At 41.9% G+C, this 24,498-nt stretch overlaps 1 protein-coding gene across 9 annotated transcripts in view; it reads right to left on the reverse strand.

Annotated features, from left to right (window-relative positions):
* Gtf2i (general transcription factor IIi) overlaps window positions 1-24,498 on the reverse strand; it is a 90,541-nt gene that overhangs the window by 21,329 nt on the left and 44,714 nt on the right. For 3 of the 9 annotated variants that reach the window (XM_005396746.2, XM_013520536.1, XM_005396738.2), the window contains exons 10-18: window positions 24,310-24,369; window positions 22,357-22,413; window positions 20,462-20,524; window positions 12,239-12,349; window positions 10,897-10,962; window positions 7,148-7,331; window positions 4,293-4,351; window positions 3,517-3,588; window positions 603-786 (exon numbers count right to left, since the gene is read on the reverse strand). In XM_005396746.2, coding sequence (XP_005396803.1) covers window positions 603-786; window positions 3,517-3,588; window positions 4,293-4,351; window positions 7,148-7,331; window positions 10,897-10,962; window positions 12,239-12,349; window positions 20,462-20,524; window positions 22,357-22,413; window positions 24,310-24,369 — 856 coding nt within the window. The remainder of the gene's footprint in view (window positions 1-602; window positions 787-3,516; window positions 3,589-4,292; window positions 4,352-7,147; window positions 7,332-10,896; window positions 10,963-12,238; window positions 12,350-20,461; window positions 20,525-22,356; window positions 22,414-24,309; window positions 24,370-24,498) is intronic. The other 6 variants (XM_005396739.2, XM_005396740.2, XM_005396742.2 and 3 more) reach the window with 6 other exon arrangements.

Here is a 24,498-nt window from a genome sequence, read left to right on the forward strand (position 1 = left end):
ATATGGGAGAGCCTCCCGGCACCCAGACCACGTGCTCTGCCGGCCTTCAGAATCAAGCCCGAATCCCCTTCCTGAAACGCAATTCTAAATGACTGTCCTGAATCTGCTCCTGAGCCTCTGACACCAAGCCACTGTTTTTGTCAGTGCCACTGCCTGGCACCCAAGTCTGAGCCCCGATTTCCACCACGACACGCCCCACAGCATCCTGCTCCCCACAGCACTCATCCCACAGCGAACGGTTCCGAGAGGGGAATGCGCAGGCACATCTGGTTCCTCCGATTCTCTGCGTGGGCAGCCCCAGTCCTCTGTTCTATGTGCACAGCTGCCCAGCCTGGGTGCCCAGCCTTTTCCCCTGAAAATACTGGACAGCACTATCCTAACTGAGCTTTGAGGAAGCCTTTCAAGGATAAGGCTCCAACAGACTCTGTACTGTGTATCTGCTGCCTATACCAAGTAATCACCTGTGCAGTAGCAATGAGCCTGAATGGACGCCGTGCCTTAAAATCCAGAGAGAAATCCTGTGGAAGGGACCCAAAGGCCTGTCCTCACCAAATCAATCTTTAGGAAACACATTAGATTTGTTTCTACAGACATAATCTTACCTCTTAATAACAAATTTGATTCGATTGCCCACTTGAATGATTTTTTCCAGCCTTGGGATTCCATACCACGAGGGGCTTCGGAAAGGAATGTTTTCTGGTAGTCCTTCCACATACAGATCGTTGGGATGGGCCTCGAATTTTTGGTACGGGACAGCCTTGGCTTCCGTGCTCCCCAAGGCCTCAGCTGAGGAGCAAAGCAATTCAGGAGGCTAAGTCTGTACTGTAATCATATTTTAGGACCCTCCAAAGCAAGGTACATAGCAATTTTTTAAAATATTGGAAACATATTTACTAATTATTACAAGAGCTTTGATCTACAAAGATTAAGCCTTTTTCAGTATCAGAGCAGAAAGGAAAGGCGGGTGTGGGCGCACACCTGTAGATCCCCGGAGGACAGTTTGTGCCCAGAAACGGATGGGGCCAGACTGGGCAACACAGTGCGAGCACATCCCCAGAGCAAGGAAGAGAAGAAAACCGTGGCAGGCGTGAGGGGCATCACACGAACCCTACACAGGCTCCGGACGCAGACTTGGGACGCTGTGAGGACACCTGGTCCTCTCCGGGGACTGCTGAGCATCAACCCCCTTCAGGCTCTGCCCTCGTCTGCCCTGCACCCTCGCCTGCAGGGCTGGGATGGGATCCGGGCCTTCCCCCTGCCGGAAGTGCTCTGCCTGAGCCATACTCCCAGCCTATCGTTCCTAGATTCCACTGTCCTACCCATGATAAAGCCAAAACTGGTCAGTTTCTCTTGAGGGAAACTAACAGCTCCTTCCTTCAGTCAAAAGTCATTTCACCACCAACAGTATCAGAACGCTGCTTCTTTTACAAAGCTCAATTTGAAAACTGCATAGGAGGGCAAAGCTGATGGCTGCTCTGCAGGTACCTTAATTGCCTGCTGCCCCTGCATAAACTGTGAAGATGTCACTGTGACAGGTCTAATGAGTTCCCAGGGGGTTACACTAACAGTTTCATTAGTGTTAGAAACATAATTAGTGAAAACACTAAGTACATGGATTATACAGAAAACACAAGTCAAAGACTAAGTCTACAGCTCAGGAGTTACACTAAAAATGGTCCGAAGCCTGGCACCCTGCAGTTCTCCTGAGGACAAGAGACAGCACAAGAAGCCTTGGCTTTCATGCGAGACACCAGAACCGCAGCTCTTAGTCCTCACAGGGTCTGTTCCCACCACAGCCCCACCCTCCACTGCAGCCTTCCTTGCCAGGCCTGCTTGAGGCACTTCTGTGCTCTTTTGGAGTTCTAATTTGATGAGGATCAACCTATGCTATGTGATCAAAACGCTCAGGGATGTCTGCTGGCTTGACAAACATCTTCAAGAAATGGATTCCTACAATAAATAGGTGTTGAGCCCCTGCTTGATTTGAGCCTACGCAGAAGGCCAGCAGTAACCAGACTGACTGTGCCACTGTGTGAGAAAGATGTGGTGTCTACAGGCTTCTGCTAGACCGGACACTTGGAGAGAACTTGTGCTACATGGTGACATTTACAGGGAGGTGGTAGGAGCATTCCACAGCGCAACAGTCCCAGCAAGGGCACAGCCTCAGACAACAAAGGCATGGGCACATGATGGCTGTGGCTGGCACAGGGTGAGCACAAGGAAGAGGGAAAGGAGGTCAAGGCGGAAGACAAGCAGGGCAATCTGCGTGTCTATGCCACTGAGAGGCAGATCAGGGACTGTGGTGCTTACTCCAAGTATGGCGGCGCCATTGCACACACAGAGACAGGGCAGAACAAGCTCCATTCTATGGTTCTAGTGAGAGCCATCTGGCTGCACCGTGGCCCTGGCGTGGTTACAGTCACAGCACCGAAGAGGCGGTAGGAGTTGGGGTGTGTTGTAAATGCAGAATTGCAAGCCCTGAGACCGCATGTGAGAACAGAGAAAATAAACCATTGGGTAGGTCATGGGCCACTGGGGATACTGGAGAGAAACATGCTAGAGAGGGAAATCAAAAGCACCTAAGGACATGTGAAGCCTGAGGATCTATCAAACAGGTGGGCAAACATAAAGGCCTGGCATTAAGAGGAGTTTTCTGAGCCAGAAACTTAGGACTGAAGTCATCACAGTCAATGTATTACTGCATTCAAACAGGATGGAGTGAGAACGCAAAGAAAGAAAAAGGGCTCAGGGCCAAGCTCCATGCTCTCAACTTTGACGGGTAAACTGAGGGGAGATGAAACCAGCAGACTCAACATGATGAGACAGGCACGAGGCAGAAAAGCCACAGGATGACAAAGCTGGGAAACTTGCTGAGCAGTAGAAGAGAAAATGACCTTGAGCTTTGTAATTCTAAATCAAACCCATGTAGTTTCAGTGTTTTGGAAGAGATTAAGCTGTAAGATAGGTTGGGGGTGCAGCTCAGTGGTAGAGCAGGTATCTGGCATGCAGGAAGCCCTGGGTTGACATAGGGGTGGTGCCGAGGGGAGCAGGACACACACTGGGTCCCTGGTGCTTTCTGAGGGGGAGGGGGAGCACATAGCAACATGCAGCCTGCTACTGACACTCCCTTCCTTCCAGGGCAGCAAGGCGCGAAAACAAAAGGATTCCCAATGTGAAAGACCACATCTGTGTGATTAACAATGCACAGTATTCAGGGCTGCAGTGCAGCTTGGTGGCAGAGGCCTAGCCTAGCACACACAAGGCCTACGCTGCAGCCCAGGCACTGCCGAAAGAAAAAAACAACAAAAACAACTCAGTCAAAGCCACTTGAGGTTTCATTATTTCTTCCCGTTCCATATAAGATTAAACTTTGTAAATAAATTCTTATTAAAAAGCAGTAAAAAAACCTAGACATGAATCATACTCACTTTATTTGCTTTCCACAACTGAAACAAAAATTTTAAAATATTACATTATTCTGAAATACCACTAAATTTCAGGAAAAAGCAGACTTACCAAATTTTTTGCAGAAAAGCTGATCCACCATCTTTCTTAACTTAGTGATTCTGGCATACCATTCTTCCTTCACTGTAATAACAAATGTAAAAAATTTTCAATTTGATTCCTTTAAGCACCTAGATTATTAAACACAAAAAAGTTAAAATGGTGTATTTTTCTTTTTGTGACTAAAATTATCCCAAGATTGCACAATGTTTTTATTACTAAAACAATTATGACATGAACTAAAAAAGAACAAAGGTAATTCAAGGCAATCACAAGCTCAGGTTGCCGAAGAACAGCTAGTAGGCAGCTTCTGCGATGAAAATTTAGCGCCATAACAGTGTGGCTAATAACAAGACACAAATAGTGTGACTTCCTTTCTATGTCCCCTCCTCATTCCACTCCAGAGCAAACAAGAAAATAAATTAATTTGCATTTCCTTAAAAAACATCTAACAAGAGAAATGGCTGCATGTTCTACAAAGTAAATCTTTGTGTATCCTACAAACACATACATACATAAAACACATTTGATGAACGGTTATCCAACAGATTAATGCAGACTCCGATAACGACCTGTTTAACATAACTAAATATAGTTCTTTTAGTTCTATTTTGAAATTCGATGTTTTCGTTTACTTATAATGAATTACTAAAATGAAAATGAGCTTATTATTGTAGAGCACTAGGCAGAATTCTGCAAATGTGTACTCTCAGTATGGCATGTAATTTCATGTAAAAGGGTTCTGAAAGCGGGAAAGGTTCGGACTTGACCCAAGACTGGAGACCTACCTCCTGAAGCTGGCTTGTCAAGCTGTAAGTCTTCACGTGTCGAGTTCAGAAGTTCATGTCTGGAAGGTGATAGTAAGCACTCAATATTCATGAAGCAATACTTAACGAAGTGGTAACTGCTAGTACATATTTAATATTCATTCACCAAGTTGAGTATTTAAGATAAAAAGAAAATCTGGATTCTTGAGCACAATTAACACATTCACGATAGGCTGTAATTTGTATGCCTTGCTACCAAGCAGCTTAACAACCCATTAGGTGGCTTTTTATTAATTTTATTAATAAAAAGACTGATTAAAAGTGACTAGATCCATTTGTACCATCAGCACTTCAAGTCGGTGGAAATGTGTTAAACTTAATTTCGTCAGGTTTAAGAGAACAGTGACAACCTAAAACTGACACATAGATTGTGTCACAAATCGTATTTCCTCACAGCAAAAGAGGTAATTTTGCAAACCAAAGGTACTTAAAGTGTATTCCAAGTTTTAGTCAAGGCCCTTCAATTTCATATTATATTGAAGACTACTATCCCGCTCCACACATCTAAAAGTGGCAAAGAATTCTAAATCTATTTTAAGCTCATATGTGGAGGGCATGACGTGTTTTTTCATAATATCCCAACAGCCCACGAAACATAATTAATAAACCACAGAATCTCTGCAACTGATCTCACACTCTATCACTCTAACATTGTTCTGTTGCCCACCCTTCCTTGGGGCAGGGCAGGGCAAGTGCGGTCAGGACTATGTCACCCCTTGCAGACGTCAGAAGCAGATGTGGGGTTACACCAGTGGGACACACACTATTTGCATAGTATTAGTGGGTTGTGAAATAAAGCATTTGCTAAAAACTGTAAAATCACCATCTGACTTAATGCTTTACTAGTAACAAAGATTACACAAACACATACTAATAATTTAAAAAGGAAACTGAAAGAAAAAGTAACCAAAAGTCTAAAGTTGCTGAATGACTTGATTCTTGGAAATGAGTTCCCTGAACAAACTCGCAGGCTATGTGCAGCACAAGCTACCCGGTGATACGCCTTCACAGATATCTAAGCACACAAACATTCACTAGCTGATGTGTTTCTACGATTAACAAAGAGGGACAAAAGCTGCAAGGTAATCTGAGTTCTCCGGAGGACAATGTAAGAGTTCTAGGGGCAATCTCCCCGCTAGCACACCTGGGCTGGGCCTGCAGGCCGAGTGCTTACGGCTCTCAGCCAAGGCCAAGCAGCTTTGAGAAGCAGCCCCTTTTGTCTGTGACCCAGTTTCATGCTACACTGCCCATCTTTCTTCCGACACTGGGGAACAGGCCAAGGTCTCACGGCACAGGCTAAGCTTGTCTCTGTCCCTGAGCTGCACCCCCAGCCCCCAGACACCTCCTCTTGCCCATCTCTGAGCCCCAGGGCCAGAGCACTGCAGGTGCACCTTGCGCTAACAGGGAATTCAGAAACAGAGGTCAGCCAGCTGTTGCTAATCAGGAGCCTGGGTCCTTTGTCACAGGATTTTCTGATTAAGAAAAGCCAGAAATTTGAACTTTGGTAGAAGTTTCCAGATTTTTAAGCATTAAAATAGTCGAAGAGAAAACCTATCAATCGGAGGAGTTTATGGAACAGCATCAGCAGTAGTGAAAAGTGCTAACTCACAGACACGGCCTGACTAGGTTCTCTGGAACCTGGAAGCACCAGGCTCCTTTCTTAAAGCGGCTCTCTGCAGTGTGCTCACCTGCTCCCGCTTCTAGTACCCGGATATCGTCCGGTAATGGAACAGGATACCAGGCAGCTGCTAGCTGGAGACGAACTCCAGAGAAAGTCCACTGCCGTTGTGCAGCGGTTTGTCTGTAAGGGGTGTGTGCTACGTACAGCGGTGTGCATCAGCAGTCCTAGCCACTCGGGAAGCTGAGGCAAAAGGATGGCTTGAGCCCAGGAGTGTGGGGCCAGCCTGGATGACACAGGGAGACCTCATCTCAAAAAACACCCAAAACCAGGATGGTATCTGCTTCTGTTATTGGGGGTGGAAGTGTTGGGGATCAAATCGAAACCTCATGCAAGCTAAGTACACACTATACCCGGGGGCTACTCCCAGAGTCTTAAAAGCTGTTTGTTCCCTTACTAAACAGAAATGTAAGGCAACACTGCAGCAGTCAGATTGGGCAAATCCTAGGAAATCAACATTCAATTAAAACTGATGCAGGCAATCTACAGACTAATTTAGGACAACAGGCTTAATAATTAACTTAATTCAATGAAACCACTCGGTCAATAATATAGAATTAAAAGCCTGAAATTACTTTACCCCAATGTAAATATGTGCCAATTTATAAAAGGGGTAAATGAGTGTTAAAATCTGTCATTTTTCTCTAGAAAAGGAGCTAAAATTTGGTTTTATCCATTTGTTTTTGTTGACATACACCACACACACAGGAGGAGTGCAAATGGTGAATAGTTGCTCTGTGCAATGCTGGTTTCAATCCTCGGTACCACTGAGAAAAAAAAAAAATTCAGACCAAAAAACCCCAAGGGAAAAGGGAAAAAACAAAAAAAACCACAAACAAGCAAAAACAAAAACAAGAAAATGACACTGTGCTACCTTCTTCAACACAAAGAACAGAAAGCTTTGAAGGAAAACGACAGTTATACAGGCCCACTGGGTACAGACAAGCATGCGTGCTTCTAAAGCCAACTGTGGCATGACGACACAGTACTACACAAAAACCACAATGAGGAAAATACAAACACACACAGTAACTCACACTTTACTATACAACTCTGGAGGCCAACGAATGTTTACCAACAATACAAAGATGCACAGATGAGAACAAAGACAGAGCCCACAAGAGCCCAAAAGCCTTACTTCTTAATCACAAAACGAATCCTCTCCTTTGCAAGCAATATTCTCTCAAGGCGAGGAATTCCATACGTAGATGGCCTTCTAAAAGGAATTCCTTCTGGAAGTCCTTCAACATAAAGATCTTCCACATGAGACTGGAAAAGAGGGTATGGGATCGTCACCGGACCTTTGGCTTTTATAGCTTGAGCTTTAAGGATAAAAAGAGAAAGGGATTATCATTAAAAGACAAGGTCGAAGAACATTTTGGAGAAAAGAACAATAATTGAATGTGCATTGCTCTTTCATCTTTACTCTGACTTTGTAATTGAAACAAAATACACAAGAAACTACAAGAACACTGAGGACAGCACTGTTCTATTTACTTAAACCTACATGAAATAATCCATTAATCTAAAGCAATGTAGACGGAAGCCAGATGCTAGTGAAATCCGAAACTGTATTATCAAGTAAGAAAAACAGGGGCTGGGGATTTAGCTCAGCGGCACAGCACCTGCCTGGCAAGCGCGAGGTTGTGAGTTCGATTCCAGGTACGGGGCAGGGGGTAAGAAAAACTACGTAATACATATTATATATAAAATGCAAGAGTAGTATTTTTAAAATATAAACATTAGTGTAATCCTTATTGGATTTGTCAAAGGATTTCTCTTAACAAAAGGGGAAGATTTTCTTTTTCTTTTTTTTTTTGCTTTTTCTCCGGTACCAGGAACTGAACTCACAACCTTGCGCTTGCCAGGCAGGCACTTTGCCGCTGAGCTAAATCCCCAGCCTCTCTTTGTCTTTTTTTTGAGAAAGGGTTTCACTATGCATTTCAGGCTGGCCTTGAATACACTTTGTAGCTGAAGCTGGCTTCAAACTCACAGTGATCCTCCTGCCTCAGCCTCCCAAATGCTGGGATAACAGGCATGAGCTACCACACCTGGCGGGGAAGATTTTCTTGACTGGCAAAATTTGTACTAATATTATTTGCTCAATAGTAGTATAATGCAACAGGCATAAAATGACCCAGGCCAGGAGGTATAAACAATCAATACTGTGTATGGTCGGACATGGTGGTATACACACCTGTAATCTCTGCATTTGGGAGGGTGAGGTAGGAAAATCTCTGTGAGTTCAAGGCCGGCCTGTGGTACAAAGTAAGTTTACGGCCAACCTAAACTGCATGGCAAAACCCTGTCTAAAACAACAACAAAACCTGACCATGCTCCCCCACTGGAAGAGCTACAGGGTTTTTTTGGTCAGTATTTTGTGTAAAATCCACTTACTAAATATTAATAAACTACTTGTATTGTTTCAAGTGTACTGCACTACACATTAATGTGGAGTTAAGATTTTAAAACCTTCCTTTGCTGATATACTAAATCTGAGTAACATTATTTTAACACTACAGTGGAAATATCTTCCCCTAAGGAAACTACAATTAAAGTTGCTTTGAAATTACAAAATATGAAAATTGCTATTATAACTTCACAAAAACTAGTAAATATTTTTATTTGTAAAGCAAATTATACTCACAACAAAAACCACAAAACATAGGCTTCGCTTTATGAGAAGCACAAATTTATAAAACTGTTGTAATACTATTTTTAACTCAGAATACTACTAAATTTAAGAATATAGTAAGATATATAAACAGTAAGCATTTATTATGTATTTACAAGCCACAAATTGTGTGACGCACTTTATGATCTCATCAGCACTTCAGAGCTTATCACCATTTCACAAAAGCAAGCTGAGAGAGGCTGAGGGTACAGCTCAGTGATAGCATCACAAAAAACAAAGGCTCAAAGAGGAAGGACATGGCCATTTGGATCCAGTGATCTTTTTATTTTTCTTTGTGGGCCTTTCGAGACAGACTCTTGCTGTTTAGGGGAGGCCAGCCTTGAACTCCTTATGTAGCCCAAGCTGATCTCAAGTTTTTGATCCTCTTGGCTCAGCCTTACAGGTCGATTATAGGTGTGTGCCACCATGTGCAGCTCAGCCTGCGATCTTATCAATATAGTGCTGTCACTTGGCATGGTATATGACACGGTTTTTTCCTTTGAAACAGACCAGTTAAACTAAGAATGGTGCCGCAAGGCTATAATCCCATTGTGGAGAATTCAAGCCAGCCTGGGCTACACAGTGAGTCCCTGTCTCAAAACAACCAAAAAACAAAAAGATCAACTGAAAGCACAGGGAAAGCCAAGAGTGGTAGCACATGCCTGTAATCCCAGTACTTGGGAGGCTGAGGCAGGAGGACAGCCTCAAATTCAAGGCCAGCCTGGGCTACATAGTGAGTTAGTGAGTTAGAGGCCAGCCTAAACGACACAGCAAGACCTTGTCTCAAAAAAAGACAAAACCCAACCAAACCAAATGGGGAGGGGAGGGGGGACAGAAGATGACACAGGTCAAGAAAAGTAAACTTAAGCAAAGTGGGAGAAACACTAATAGAACCGTAAGAAAAGAACTGAAAATATGGAAAAGTTAGTAAATTTAATTATAGATTTTCAATGAGGGATAAGGTTACTACTTTGGTTATGAAACAAACGGTACATGAAAATCAGCTAGTCTGTAGACTAACATGCACTGAAAGAAAGGAAGGAAGGAAGGAGAGAGGGAGGGAGGGAGGCCGACAGACAGACAGCTGAAGGGCTGGGATGGGCTCTGACCAGAGCAGTGGTGGTGAGTTCTACGGCATGTTCTTGTTATCACTGAAAGCTCTAAAAGGTTCGCCACTGCTGGCCTACAGTGTACCAGGCACAAAACAAAAGTTCAAGCTGACCGTGGATAAACAATGCCACTACAGTTTATCAGACTGAAACACCTCACTTAAAGAAATTTAACAGTGCAGGATAGCACTTCAGTAAATACATTTACAAGCAAAAATTCTACGTATCGAGCCAGGCCTACTGGCACAGCTACTCAGGAGGCTGAGATAGGAGGATTCCTCAGCACAGGAGTTCAAGGTCAGCCTGAGCAACACAGGCGCTCTTGTCTTGAAAACCTGTGTAGTATGGAATTGTACAGATTGCCAGTCAACTGCAAAGCATCAGCTAGATAAAGTAAAACAGATGATGTTTTTAAATGACTTGGTATTTTTAGGTAAGTGTTTGATATAAACCATTGGGTGCTACTAAAAAGTTACTTATTTCATTATTGTGAAGGCACCTACAGGACAGAAGGGAAAAATAAAATGGTAAAGAAGTTAAAATTTAATTTAAACTCAGTTGTTCATCAAGGCTAGACAAAATAAGGGCATCTCAATAAGTAACAGATTTAAGCCGGGTTTGGTGGCGCATGCCTATAATCCCAGCACTCGGGAGGTTGAGGCAGGACGACTGCTGCAAGTTCAAGGACAGCCTAGGCTACACAGTGAGTTAAAGGCCAGCCTGAACTACATAGCAAGACCTGTCTCAAAAAGACAATAGATAGGTAATGGATTTAACACAGCCGCTTAAGAGAATCATCTTCAAGCAAATCTCCAAGGTCCAAGATTTGCAGTAAGTATGTGATACATCTCAAAATATGCTTGCTGCAAATTTAAAAAAAAAAATGCTTTTTTTTTGATAATTATTCGAAAGAGAACTTTCCCTCAGCTTGTGGTAATCCGGAAACAACATCTCTAGTACTTAGACACCATGAATGACCAACCATAAGCCCCAATTTTCTGGTGTACCTGGACTTGCTCAGGTTACCCTCCAATGAGAAGCAGTAGTTCCCGTTGCTTAAAAGCCTATGAACAAAGAATAAAGAATTCTGCAGCTCAAACATACCGTATTTCCTTTCAAACAGCTCTTCCACTTGTTTGCGTAGGTCAGTAATCCGAGCGTTCCACTTTTCTGCAAATTGAGAGAAAAGTTTGTTCTCAGTAAAGAAATCCCAGTGTGGGGCACTAGTATTTTCTTTAGCCGCCCCACTTCTAAGGAGGCTTGTTTGTTCCCCGAGATCTCCAAATCTTATCAGCTGGCTTCACGCCATACAACTTTACTGCTTTGTGAAGTGCTTTTCCCTTTTTAAGGGTTGGAACCATTTCTATGGGAGATTCTGAGATGTTTTAAGGTTTATATTCAGATCACTTCACACTGGGAACCTCTTTTTAGTCTTTTGATTTCCCTAAAGGAAAGCGGTAGAAAAGACCAGTCCAATTAAACACTGCAAAACAGTCACACACACCTGGAACCCTAGCGCATGGGTGGTTGAGGCAGGAGGATCTGTAAGTTTGAGATCCGCATGGGCAACTTAAGAGCAACCTGTTTCTAAAAAGGGAGCGGGGCTTGGGGAATGGCTCGAAGTTGAAGGCCCTGGGTTCAGTCCGCAGTACCACTTTTTAAAAAGTGGCAAAAACAAGAGGGAGGCCCGGAGGAGTCATTCAGGAGACCCCCTAACACGTGTTTTAGTCGTGTGGAAGTAAGGAGTCACAGACATGCAGCAGTAACCCGTAAAAGAATGCTGGAGGGCAGCAGCATGCAAACTTATGTCTGCATGGATACAACAGAGACCTAGGAGCTCAGCCTGCAACAAGGCAGAACATCAAGACAGCACAGAAAATGCACCGTGGTGACCACATAATGCCCTGGCTTTAACCTCCAGCAGTAGGAAAAACAAAGCAATCAATAAAAAACTTCTGTTTATTCAAACTGTTCTATTTTGGCTGGTAACTGGATATATTAACAACTAGGGGTTGGTACATTAATAGCTGGTAGTCCCATAAAAACGAAAATCAATTGGGAAACAGGTCTTAAATAAAAGACTTGATGCTAAGAAAAATGATTGAAATACTAATTCACTGGCACTAATTTAGAGTTGTTCATCTGATGAGCATCAGAAGATACAATGGTTTAGGCTTCTGTTTAGAGAATCCCTTGCCCTCCAGCTGCGTCCCTCTGCCCAGGTTACAGTGCAGAGACGCGGTCTGCCTGGCTTCCTGAATCAGCGCTCACAGGAGGGAGCGCAGACCACGCACCGAAGTTTTTTTTTTGTTGTTGTTTTTGTTTTTGTTTTTTTTGGTTTTTCTCCAGTACCGGGAACCGAACTCACGACCTTGCGCTTGCCAGGCAGGCGCTTTTGCCGCTGAGCTAAATCCCCAGCCCCTCTAAATCCCCAGCCCCCACGCACCGAAGTTGAACTCCCGCACTTTCCGCTTCCCGGCATTCGCAGGCTCCGTGACTGGCGGCTGCGGCGGCTCGTTGTTCTTTGGTCTCTTGGTAGGTGGAGAATAATCATCATCTTGAGAAAGAAAACTGTCATTACTGGTGGACAGGGCAAGTGAGTGACACCACTGCAGGCATGGGACACCAAGAGCTAGCTCCACATTGCCCTACCCAGTGCACTTTTCACGCCGCGCTGCCGCTTTCCTACTCATTCTGTGTGAGCATGGATGCACTCTGTAGGTTGTTCCCTTTGTTCTGATTTGTGTTGTTGATTGTTTTTTGAGACAGGGTTTCACTACGTAGCCCAGGCTGGCCTTGAAGTCAGGGAAATCCTCCTGTCTTAGGTATCCCAAGTGCTGGGATTGCAGGTGAGTGCTACTATACCTGGGTTGATTTTTTTAAAAAAAAAAGATTATAAATTTCCACCCCCTTAAAAAGATCTCTCAAATAGCTGCCTCAAATTTTATTTTTTTCAAGAAAAAAAATTTACTGAACACAGCTACCTAAAATTACACAAATATATAAGAAAAGAAGTCAGCTGGGCATGACAGTGCACTGAGGAGGAGGAGGAGGAAGCAGGAGGAGCGTGAATACAAGGCCAGTACAAGGCCACACTAGCCCGCTGTGTGGGCTACACAGCGAGTTCGATGCTAGGCTGGACCACACAGGAGACCCTGTCTCAAAAAAACTAAAGAAAAGGAGGATAAAATAAAGCTTACACAAAATTTGAGCATATATAAATGAGAAGCTGCATATCTGTATCAAGTATTTTAACAATATAAAAACACCGTGTAGGGGCTGGGGATTTAGCTCAGCGGTATAGCACCTGCCTGGCCAAGCGCGAGGTCGTGAGTTCGATTCCCAATACCAGAAACAAAACAAAACAAAACAAAAAACACAACACCACCACCATGTACATGTATTTATTTCAAGGCACTTCTTAAAGTTCCGTAATTTCCCTGTGGATGAGGAATCTACAACTCAGCTCTGCTCTGATCTTCAGTCTATCTAACAGTGGAATCAAAGATATGCGGTAACTTTTCTTTTTTTTTTTTTGTTTTTCTCCGGTACCGGGAACCGAACTCACGACCTTGTGCTTGCCAGGCAGGCGCTTTGCCACTGAGCTAAATCCCCAGTCCCATGCGGTAACTTTTCTTATTTCAGTCATCACTATCTTCTTCTAGTCCCTACAAACATCAGGTAACTCACTAACAGTTCTGTTCAAATACCATCTGTAAATCATCAAGAATATAATTTAAAAGAATCTTTATTTAAAAACAAATACAGAGTCAAAAATAATCACTGCTGCAAACAATAGCAATAATGAAGGCCCTTTGAACACAGCCAGGCCTGGCCTGGTCATTTCCCCAGCCCCACACTGAGGTCCCCAGCCCCTAGGGCCTGTCTGAAGGCGAGACGTGAACATCTGTCCAACCAGCTAGGCTTCCCAGACTGCATCCCAGGCTAGGGAATCTGGAGTGCAGTGGATGAGCCTCACCTACTGCTCCCTATTGCGCAGCAGAGGTCCTGCTGAACGCACCCCAGTGCCCTGCCCTGGAGTGTTTCCCATCCTGTCAGGAGGAACCTGGACATGTTTACTGTAAAAGCCAAGCTGAGAAAACAGCACCAATGTCCCCAATACCAGACAGATTCACACCAAGACCTATCTATGTGCTTGGAAAGACCAAAGTGCTTTCTTAAGGGGGATACTGTTATATCAGGACAATATCGTATTAACAATTTTAAAAATTACAAAAAAAAAAACTTTGTGTTGAATGCCACTTTAGGTACAAAATCCAGAAAAAAAAAAAAAAAAGAGGATTAGCCAGGCGTGGTGGTGCACACCTGTAATCCCAGCACTCTGGAGGGTGAGGCAGAGGGATCGTTCCAAGTTCAAGGCCAGCCTGGGCTACAAAGTGAGCTCAAGGCCAGCCTGAACTGCATAGCGAGACCCTGTCTCAAAAAGACAAAAAAAAAAAAAAAAAGCTAGAAATTAAAATACAATATAAATGTACCAATTCCCCAAAATGAATGTCATCATAATATATCACAAATATATACTAATTTTAAAATCCAGAAAAAAAGCCAGGCATGATGGTATACACTTGTAATACTACCACTTGGGAGGCTGAGGCAGAAGGACCAAATTCAAGGTCATCCAGAGCTACATTAAGAGTTTGATGCCAATCAGGACCTATTTAGCTGATAGAAAACAATTTAAAAATTATAAACTCTGCTGGGCATGGTACCACACATCTGTAATCCCAGCACCGGGAAGGCTGAGGCAAAAGGACTGCCACAAGTTCAGGCCAGCCCGGCCTACACAGTGAGCTCAAGGTCATCCTGGACTACAGAGCCAGATCTTGTCTCAAAAACAAAATGAAGCAAAACCAAAGAAAAAAGTTACAAATTCCCTGTAAAATAAAACATGCACATGTCATCAGGGTTTATAATTATGAAAATCCTGCAGCATTAAAAATGCTTATGCATTTCCTACCACTTTGTCTGTAATTTGGTAAGCCCCCCCTAATATTACATTATCCTTCTTTTACTCTTTAAAATAAAAATTAAAAAAAAAAAGCTTATGCTGGGCATGGTGACACACACCTGCCATCTCAGTGCCAGGAGGCTGAGGCAGGAGGACAGTCATGAGTTTGAGGCCAGCCTCAACTCATAGCAAAACCTTGTCTCAAAAAGACAAAACAAAACAAAACAAACCCACACAAAAGAAAAAAAACACTCAAAAGACTGTTTAAAGGTCCCAACCTAAGTAGAAACATTCTGGAAAACACTGAGTACTGTTTCTAAATCTGGCCTTCAATTCTGAAAACATACATTTAAAAACCTTATTTTCCAACCTTCAAACAGTAAGAACACTAAAGCATATTTTTATGGTGGGTTCCAAAGAGTAAAACAAAATATACTCACTTTACCTATGAATACTGCCCTTGCATTACACATTCTTGGTATTAATATACTTTACAATGAGCGATGCATTAGAGACCACAGTATTTCCCTACAGGGTAATGCAGCCTAAGTACCTGCGGACCCTGATCTACACTGACCGCTACCACTCTACCCGGAGGGCCCCATCGTGGGGCGGCCTCGCCGCTCTAGCTTGTGACCACCCTGTCTGGCAGCAGCCCTGGGAGGGGAGTGAGGTGGCTCCTCTCTGGTGCCAGAACTTCAGCCTGCAAAAGCAATGGAGAGCACAAGGGGTGGAGTGGCACGGACATTCCTGATGAAGGAAAACTGGGCAACCAAGTGTTTAATATGTAACAAAGGTTGCAAAACACTAAAATCATGGCTCAGAGGGGCAAATGGAACACTCTTTGTAATCACAGTTACTCAGGAGGCTGAAGCAAAAGGATGGCCAGTCCAGCCTGTGCAGCTTAATGATGCTGTCTTCAAACTAGACTAGCTAGGCCATGGCGAAGCGCACAGCATGCACCTGGCCTTGCATGAGGCCTGGGCTCAGTTACCAGTGTCACCAGAACACACAGCTGGAAGCACGCAAGCACGCTTTCCCTCCTCTGGCACACACTGAAGTTCAATCAACAAATACAGAGCAGGGTGTAACTATTCCTGAAAACTTCCTACACATATTCTATGTCCACTCTGTATGTTAGTCTATTAACTATGCCTTGGATGGTAAGTGACAGGGATCATGGAAATAAGTCATCAAAACAATTGGGAATTTAAGTGTACCCTCAAGTTCTTTCCTCCAATAACTTATAAACCTGGTTTTGAAAAGATGCTGGCAGGGTATGTTGAGACAGGGTCTCACTGTGTAGCCAGGCTGGTCTGGAATTCACTAAATAGCCCAGGCTGGCCTCAAACTCATGGCAATCCTCCTGCCTCAGTCTCCCGAGTGCTGGGATTACAGGTGTGAGCCACCACATCTGGCAGGAAAATGTATTACTCCTGACCTTAAACCATTTCCACAAGGATGAAACTTACTTATTTTTCTGTAGCAGTAACACACCAAATAAAGCTGCAGGGACCTGACCCAGCGCTCTGGCCCTGCACTGAACACTGCCATCCCGGTCAGCACTTAAGTGCTTCAACGGTCACAAGTACTTCAGTACAGAAAGATGTACACCTCAGCACACTTACATTCAATCCCGAACTCCAAGTGCTCATATAATCATACCTGAAATCTTTTAAAATGAATTTCAAAGTATTTTATGCAAAATCTGCTCATCAGGAGTATTGAGTAGTTATGCCACCAGTACTAACAGAAGCACCTCTACACCCTTGAAAGCAAAGTCAGCAGCATTGTAACTAGCTCCAAATTCGTGTGCAGGAAAAACTGCTTCCCTTTTCTCACCGCATCGGAATGTGTTCACCTATGTAAGTGCCTGCACATCACCGCAGTAACTGGAGAAACAGAGTGACAGCATTTCCTAAAAGTCTAATTTCCAACGTAGTCAAATTGGTCATGTTTTAACTCACAAACTGAGACTCCCGGTCTAAATATAAAACTATCCAAAGCAAGCACTGCAGGACACCTGGACAGCAAGTACGGGACCTGACATGTTCTCAAAGCACTCCGGTGGATGTGCCTATTTTGTTCAATTAAATCCTTAGTATGCAGTACAGCACCTGGCATATACAAGGTTCTCAATACAGTATGTGTGGGCTGACAAAACGAACACATCTCATCATGTGGGTTTTAATTACATGTAGCACCTAATTATTTGCCAATGTCCTATGGATAAATTACACGCACACGCTCATCAGAGGATGACTCATACCTGGCTGCTAACTGTAAACCCCACTATGACATCAAAGCTCTAAAATGCTGTTATCCAAATTGTACAAAACTCCCCTAAAGCTGATTGCCAAAAGCAATTTGAGTATCCATTAAATGACCATTCAGCAGGTATAAAACAAAGTTTTCATATGGATCCTACTCAACCGCATGTAGTCTACAAAGGCTCTAGGAACAATTCCTGTACACATGGAATGGGTGCTAATGCGGACCAAACATATGTGGAAATACTTACATGTTATACCTTTCAAACTCTATGTGAAAAAAAAATTCAAAGACAGCTGACTTAGGAAAACACAAAATAAATCAGAAAATAAATGCAGTTAAAATCAATTTAAAGAAAACAATGGAATTAAATAACAAACACAGGGTTAGGCTGCAGCAGAATGAACACACGTAAATGACTCAGGCTTGGGAACAGTGCTCTTAAAGGAAACTTCTTTTAAAACCCAAACGGCCCCTTTACTGGTTACAGCTTGCTCCCATCTTGGCTAGACCTAAAAAACACTAACGTTTTTCTCTGCATATATCAAATATACTTGATAACAGCCCAAGTTAGCCAAAAACATAATCACGATGTTCACAAAAGTGAGGCCTGCTGTCGTATGGTTCCAAGGCTTCCCAAACCTAAGTCACTGACGCTTTAAATGTGAGCCACTGAGCAGGCTGTAGTGGCACACACGTGTAGGGCTGAGGCAGGAGGATCATCACAAATTTAAGGCCAGCCTGCACTATGTAGTGAGGCCCTGTCTCAAAAAAAAAGAAAAAAAAAAAAGACAAAGAAACCGAAGTGCATGCCACTGACCGAGTTCAGTGGGATGGGCACGGAGAGGAGCACTCCAGCACTGCACTGCACAGACCCCCAGCACCTGTTCCCACGCCAGCACGGCCACCTGGTGGGACGACCTGCTAACACAGTGCTTTCGCGGGTGTGGGTGGGGAAAAGTTCAAGGAGGAAATGGAGTCATCCCCAGGAGGAAGGCGCATCGCTATTCCTGCCGCTCTTCTTCAGAGTCAGAGGAGCGCACCTTGAACAGAACCAGACTGCCCTCCTCCAATCTGTCACACTGTTCCTTGAAAGTACCCTTACTCACAAAAGGTAGGGGTCTTTCTTTCCATTAAACATAGCACATTAGGGATCTTTCTCTGGATCACGGATCACTCCTTATACAAGTAGCTGCTACCACAGCACTGTGCAGTAATCTCTCCAAAAATGATAAGCCAGATGTGCACAGTAACTTCTCATTTGACTTTCCTGCTAATATAAAAACATTCACTTTTACTTTCCTTAATGTGCGGCCATAAAACTCAGCATCTGACTAATGACTGATATATAGTTTGTAATACATATTTGCACCATGCAAAGTACAACCTTAAAAAAAAAAAGTAAGTACAACCTTTACTCAGACCTGGTATTTCACTGGTCTTCTAAATCATCAGCTTATACCTCAACATTCTACTAACTCATCACAAATTTGGATGGTAAATCAGACATGGCCCTATGACTTAGTTTAAAAAAAAAAAAAAAAAAACAGAAGCCAGGTATGGTGGCACACACCTGTAATCCCAGCACGCTGGGAGACTGAAGCAGGAAGATCACAAGTTTGAGCCCAGCTTGGGTAATTTACTAAGACCCTATCACAAAAAGATAAAGGCAGTTTAAAAGAAAAAAAGACTAGTTATGTATTCCACTGTGAAAGTCCTGGGTTCATTCCCCAGTAGCGTCAATCAATCAATCAATCAATCAATAAAACAAAAGGAATAAAAGCTGTCACTCCCTCTACAAAGAACCTAAGTTGAAAAGATTCACATATGCTTCAAGTTCATGAGCCATTTAATTCTTGACTTCTATAATATCCCCAGAAGTCCCATAAAAGCATGTATTACTTTCTATACAATTTAAATACAACTTCTGTCTGCTTTAAGATTTATCAATCTGGTTATTAGCCTTATCTAAAACATTTACTTCTATAACATTAAAAATCACCTATTCTTACTTCTACAGACTATGACCAAATTGTATTATACTATTTCCATGCTACTATCATTTTGTCTTCCATAGTTAATGCCACTGACCGAGTTCTTTGACAAAAAGTAGTAAAACTTCCCTTATTTAATACTAGACTAAAAACAATTCAAAGTAACTTTGGGCTAAAATTACATTAACAAGAAGAAATTTACATATTAATCAAGATTAATATATGATATATGAAAAAGATTTCTTATGTTAGGTAGAAAGTACCAATCAACTTACAGAAGCAATGAAGGCAAAAATATTGAGCAATTTAAGTAGCCAAACACTGTAAATAGCTAAGTGACACCAGCAGGGGACAGGTCACGAGACCCAGAGATCAGACAACTCTGCACAGCAAGGGAGCAGGAGCCCAAGCCCACACCAAGACAGGTTATGCAGCGGCTAGAAAACTAAAATAAGAAAAAAGCAAACTGTGCAGTCACGAGTGCTGTGTGAGAAAAGCCTGCACGGGACGCACAGGAGCGTGCGGCGGCCACGCAGGGTCCGCAGAAACCTCATGCCACAGCCCTCAGCCCTGCGCCCAGGGCGGGCAGGCGGAAACACTGTGTGCATCTCGCGGGGAAGGGTGTTCTGAGGGGAAATGAGACATTAACATAAAAGGAAAAAATCCAATCCATATTAAGTAACTACTGAATATGAAAAGTGACACTGTTAGCAGTTTTTTTTAACAAAATGGCCTATTTGTGCTTTTGCTCATCTTTAAAAAAAAAAAAAACAAACTAGACTTGGAGCGACTTTAACTACAGATTATTTTAAAATATACTGGCAGCTCCTATCTCTAAACAGTTGTGAAAGGCAACGTGTTAACCTCTAAGCACTGCAGTATTTTAGGGGAGCCGCCACATTAAACAACACTGCCAAGAACTGGTGCCGTGAGACTACAGCAGCAGCTACTCGGATGGCTGGTGTAGGACTGACTGAGCTCAGGAATCTGAGGCCAGCGTAGGCAACAAGTGTGATCCTATCTCAAAAAAATAAGTAAGCAGGTAAAAATTTACTGACGGAGCTTACTTTCTCCTTCACTCTGCCTAATTAGGAATCAGGGGCTCCGCCTGCAACTAAGCCTCTATCACAACCAGTGGTCTGCCAGGTCTGGTCATAAGGGTCCTTTCAGTCCCCGCTGATCCTGACGGGAAGAACAGCTTGGTCTACCTGTGGGCCAGCACTACCCTCCGCAGCGCAGTGCTATTGTCTACATGCCCAAGCGGGGGCGCACTGCTGGGAAGTGGGCTGCTTTGGCCGCACGAACACAGGCCTAAGCAGATTTTTCTCGCAAGTTTCCTTTAAGAATGAATGATGCATACTTAGCAATGTGAATGTGACACAAATTTTTATGACCAGAAGTAAACTTTTGGAATTAAGGCTTTTAGATAACTAACCTTCAATAGTCACCTCAACTTCAGGGTCCTCACTTGTTTCTGAAGGGACATGTTGAGTAGAATCTTGAAAAAAATAAAATTCTAAAATGACATTCATTATTAAGCATTTTCCATATGTTCCAACATTTTACTGATTTGATACTCCCAAAGCAGCCTAAAATAAAATTTTAATTCATTTCATATTTATAAAAAATATTTGACCCTTTTGATTAGAAACAGGGATAAAAGAAAACAAAAAGGAAAACTCTGGAACATGATTAGATAATACCAAATTACCTGCATTTATGGACTCAAAAAAATCCATATTCATGGATAAATGAGATTATAACAATTTGACAGTTATTGTCCTGCTGTAACTAGAAAATGATAAGATAAAAACCAGACTCTTTCTACTACTTCTCCCTTCCCTGCAGGAATTCTAGGGATGCTTCACACTGCTGAGGGCAGCCCCAGTCAAGCTTTGCAATGGGGACCTCACTAAGAGAATGACTACAGCAAATGAATACGTGAGTATTGCCTCTTTAGTATTGTATTTATATTTTCACTGCTACACAAAGCAAATGTATATTGGAATGTTAGTGCTAGCAGCTTAGCTAAAGAGTATTTTCATTAGCCCTCTTTCATTTTGCAAAGGCTGAGCGATTAATGGATTTGCCAAAGACTGTTCATGTGTTAGTAAAGGAATAAAGACCACAACCCAGGTTCAAACTCAACTCACTTAACATTGAAATACAACAATATAAATTGCCTCAAAAACAAAGTCTTTCAAAGCTTGCTATCTAATGACAGGACTGTCAGCTGTGATGGGCCTCTTCCCATGTGTGTCTCGTGTCTTGTGTCTCGTGCGGAAGCTCTGTCAGAAATGCCGCCTGTCTGGAATGCAAGCTGCTGCCAAGGAGGGAACAGCAGATTACCTCCCCACAGCAGAGCATAAAAACTCACCCACATCCATCTATAAAGAGATTGGACAAAGAAATGTAACAGAGTGTCTGAGATTAGCACAACAGTATTTCTTGGAGAAACGTATTCCAATTATATGCTAAATCCAGGACTGAATTTGGAAAGATCAGCCCACGTCCCAAGGACATGACAATCACTCCTTCATTCACAGAAGGTGAAAGGTCAAACAAACCATTATATAAAATAAAATGAAATAGCAAATACAAGGAATATGCAGTTATGGAATAGATTCCCTTTTTATTCTAGAAAAGATCATGTGTAAGGCATAACACAATCATTTTAACAAAGAAATGTGAATTCCCAAACAACACCGTTACCTTCACGGTCACTTTCCTTGGGAGAATCTACAAGGTACAATGCTCCTGTGGAATGGACTACTGAGCCCTCTTAGGAATAGAAAGTTATTCACAGCTAACCGTTTGACTCACTATTCTACAACTAAAAGAGCTCATGGTTGAACATTCAATCGTAAAATCAAAGTCATATACCTGGAAAAATGAAAGTCATTCACAGGGCAGTTTTGAGTATAAAAATAAGGCAGTAAACTTCAAATTTTATCAATAATACACTCCCTTACTAAAAGACTGGGAGGATTCAGTAATAATTTTTAAATTAAATATGACTATGGTCAGTAATCATTTTAATTCTGAAATACTGAAGCCATTTCTCCTTCAAAGACTTGTTTATACAGCAAAACAAAACAAAATAAACCCAGTGCACTGTGCACAACGCGGAGCTTTACTTACTGCGGAGCTCCTGTGCCCATCTGCTCTATCAATACAGTAAAGAGACACATTCTGTCTTAGATCTTTACACAGAAAACTGTTAGCTAGGAAAGTACCAAAATAGTCACCTTTTTATTTCCAAATGATACAAGCTACAAAGTAAACATAAAATGTCTATGGCAACATGAAACCCCCCCTTCCTTTCCTAACCTTCTGCTGGAACTTCCATTTCTGTTCCTTCATTGCCCTCTGAAGAGTGATGGCTTCCTAGAAAGAAAACAGACAGGATATACTAAACCAATAAAAAACTCGCCACGGGAAGAAGAAAGAAAACTAGGTGACATTACAAACAATTCAAGATATAGTAAACATATACAAAATAACTCTTTAACTCAGTAATAAACTGAAAAACATTTTCTAATTCGGAAAAATAGGTAACATCTATTGGGAAGCTAAAACATCTGGAAAATATAAATAGTCACACACAGCAAGGCTAAGGAGGCTTGGGATAGGAGTATTAGTTACGACTGCTACATACTCTAATTACTGATGGACTTGGATCTGAGAAAGTACAATTATATTTCAGGTACCATGCTCACCTGTCAGTGACTAAACTACAAAAAACAAATCTGAGTAGGTTCTTGCTTTGCTCAGAGACTTCAGCAAGTCTAGAAAAACAAGTTTAGACTGCTGTGAAATATGTTCTGCTTTCCATGTTCACTATGGTGGAAGCCAAGGAAATTCAATCCCCCGTTATTTGATCAAGGTGTGCTTAAAGGAAATGCCTAAGTTAAAATTTGAGATACTACCTTTAGCCTCAAAAGCATTTTAATTCAGGTAATATAATCTGCCTGCTTCTAAAAACTGCAACATAAAGCAATGTATCAGGTTAGGCAGTCACAAAGTAAACAGGCTCATCCCAGCAGAGCAGTTTTATTCACAGTAAGAGAAATAACATAAAACATCGGAGAGCCACTCCGGATGAAACGCCACAGGTGCCTCCAAATACATCGTAGGTCCTTAAATATGTAAGCTAGTAAGAAGGGGAAGGTCAAAAATATTGCCTTTAATACATTACCTATTAGTAAAAATCAATCACTTAGAGGGAGAAGACTAATCTTGTCATTATCTATTGATAACTTAATTCAGAAGCTTACTAATGGTTAAGGTTTAGGTTGTAAGTATATCTGATCTTAAATTTTAAAGAATATTGATCCTAATCTCGAAAATGTTATTAAAATGCCATACTAAGCTCCAAGTTTTTTTTCAATATCAATCTGCATATGGCATAGTTATCTTGGAAATATTTCCCACTTAATACTGTAAAACACTCACCTGGAACTCAAAACTACAGGTAGATCTGTATTCATGAACCAACCTTTAATTTACTTTTAAAATATGTCCTCTCTATACAAAATCCTTCCCTTTCTTTTTTCCTTAACCTCTACATTTATGGAGCTGTTTTAAGTCCTTTGACTTCAAAGGAAACAGGGATGTGGAGTCAAAGGGACAAGAGGTAAGAGGAGGCCAGTGGGGAAAAGGACAGGCTGGGTAAGAACAGAGAAGGTTGCTGTTCACGTAAACAACGATTTCTGTGTCTTTTTTGCTCTATCAAAATCTGAAATAGACAATTACATTTATGTTATAAAGTAAATCTAAAGAAAATAAATCTTAAATGCTCAAAACAATAGAAATAAAAGCCATCACTAACAGCGTATGATCAACAACTTTGGGAACAGTATACAAAATTCCAAAAAAGATAATCAATTACAGTTAGGGATTTACAAGTGACAGTTCACAATCCTTCCAAAGACTAAGTAGCAACATGACCTTATCAATATTTACATCACTAACTACACAATAATAACCTTACTTCTGACGATTCTGATATAAGGTATAAATGTGTACTTTACCTTAAATATGAAAGTGTGTCATGTACCCATTTCGAGATTCATTACTAGATTCACAAAAGGGAAAATTGGTTTTGAAAAATTGTTGCTTGTGAAGTTCATTTATATGTTAAAAAAAAGGCCAATACATTTTTTTGCTTTTCCATTTGGAAAAGTAATAACATAGTTATAAATATTAAAGCACAGTCTGTCCAATATAAAGAAACATTAAATACCAACAAGATGTGGGAAAATGGAAGTAAAAAAGTTCTACCTTGCAAAGGCTTCGAAAGAGGGAGTTTTTCATCAACACCATCAGTTTCAGAAGGGCCTGCTTTGGAATATAAAGATAGTACTTCAAAAGTAATCCCCAAAATGGATTTTGGGTCACTTTTGTGAACAAAATTGGATGAAATATATGAGATAATGGCCTTTTACAAATAAAAAAAGCAAAAAGCAAAAA

This window comes from Chinchilla lanigera, unplaced genomic scaffold, assembly GCF_000276665.1.
Source record: "Chinchilla lanigera isolate Chin_1 unplaced genomic scaffold, ChiLan1.0 scaffold00055, whole genome shotgun sequence".
NCBI classification, from domain to species: Eukaryota; Metazoa; Chordata; class Mammalia; order Rodentia; family Chinchillidae; genus Chinchilla; species Chinchilla lanigera.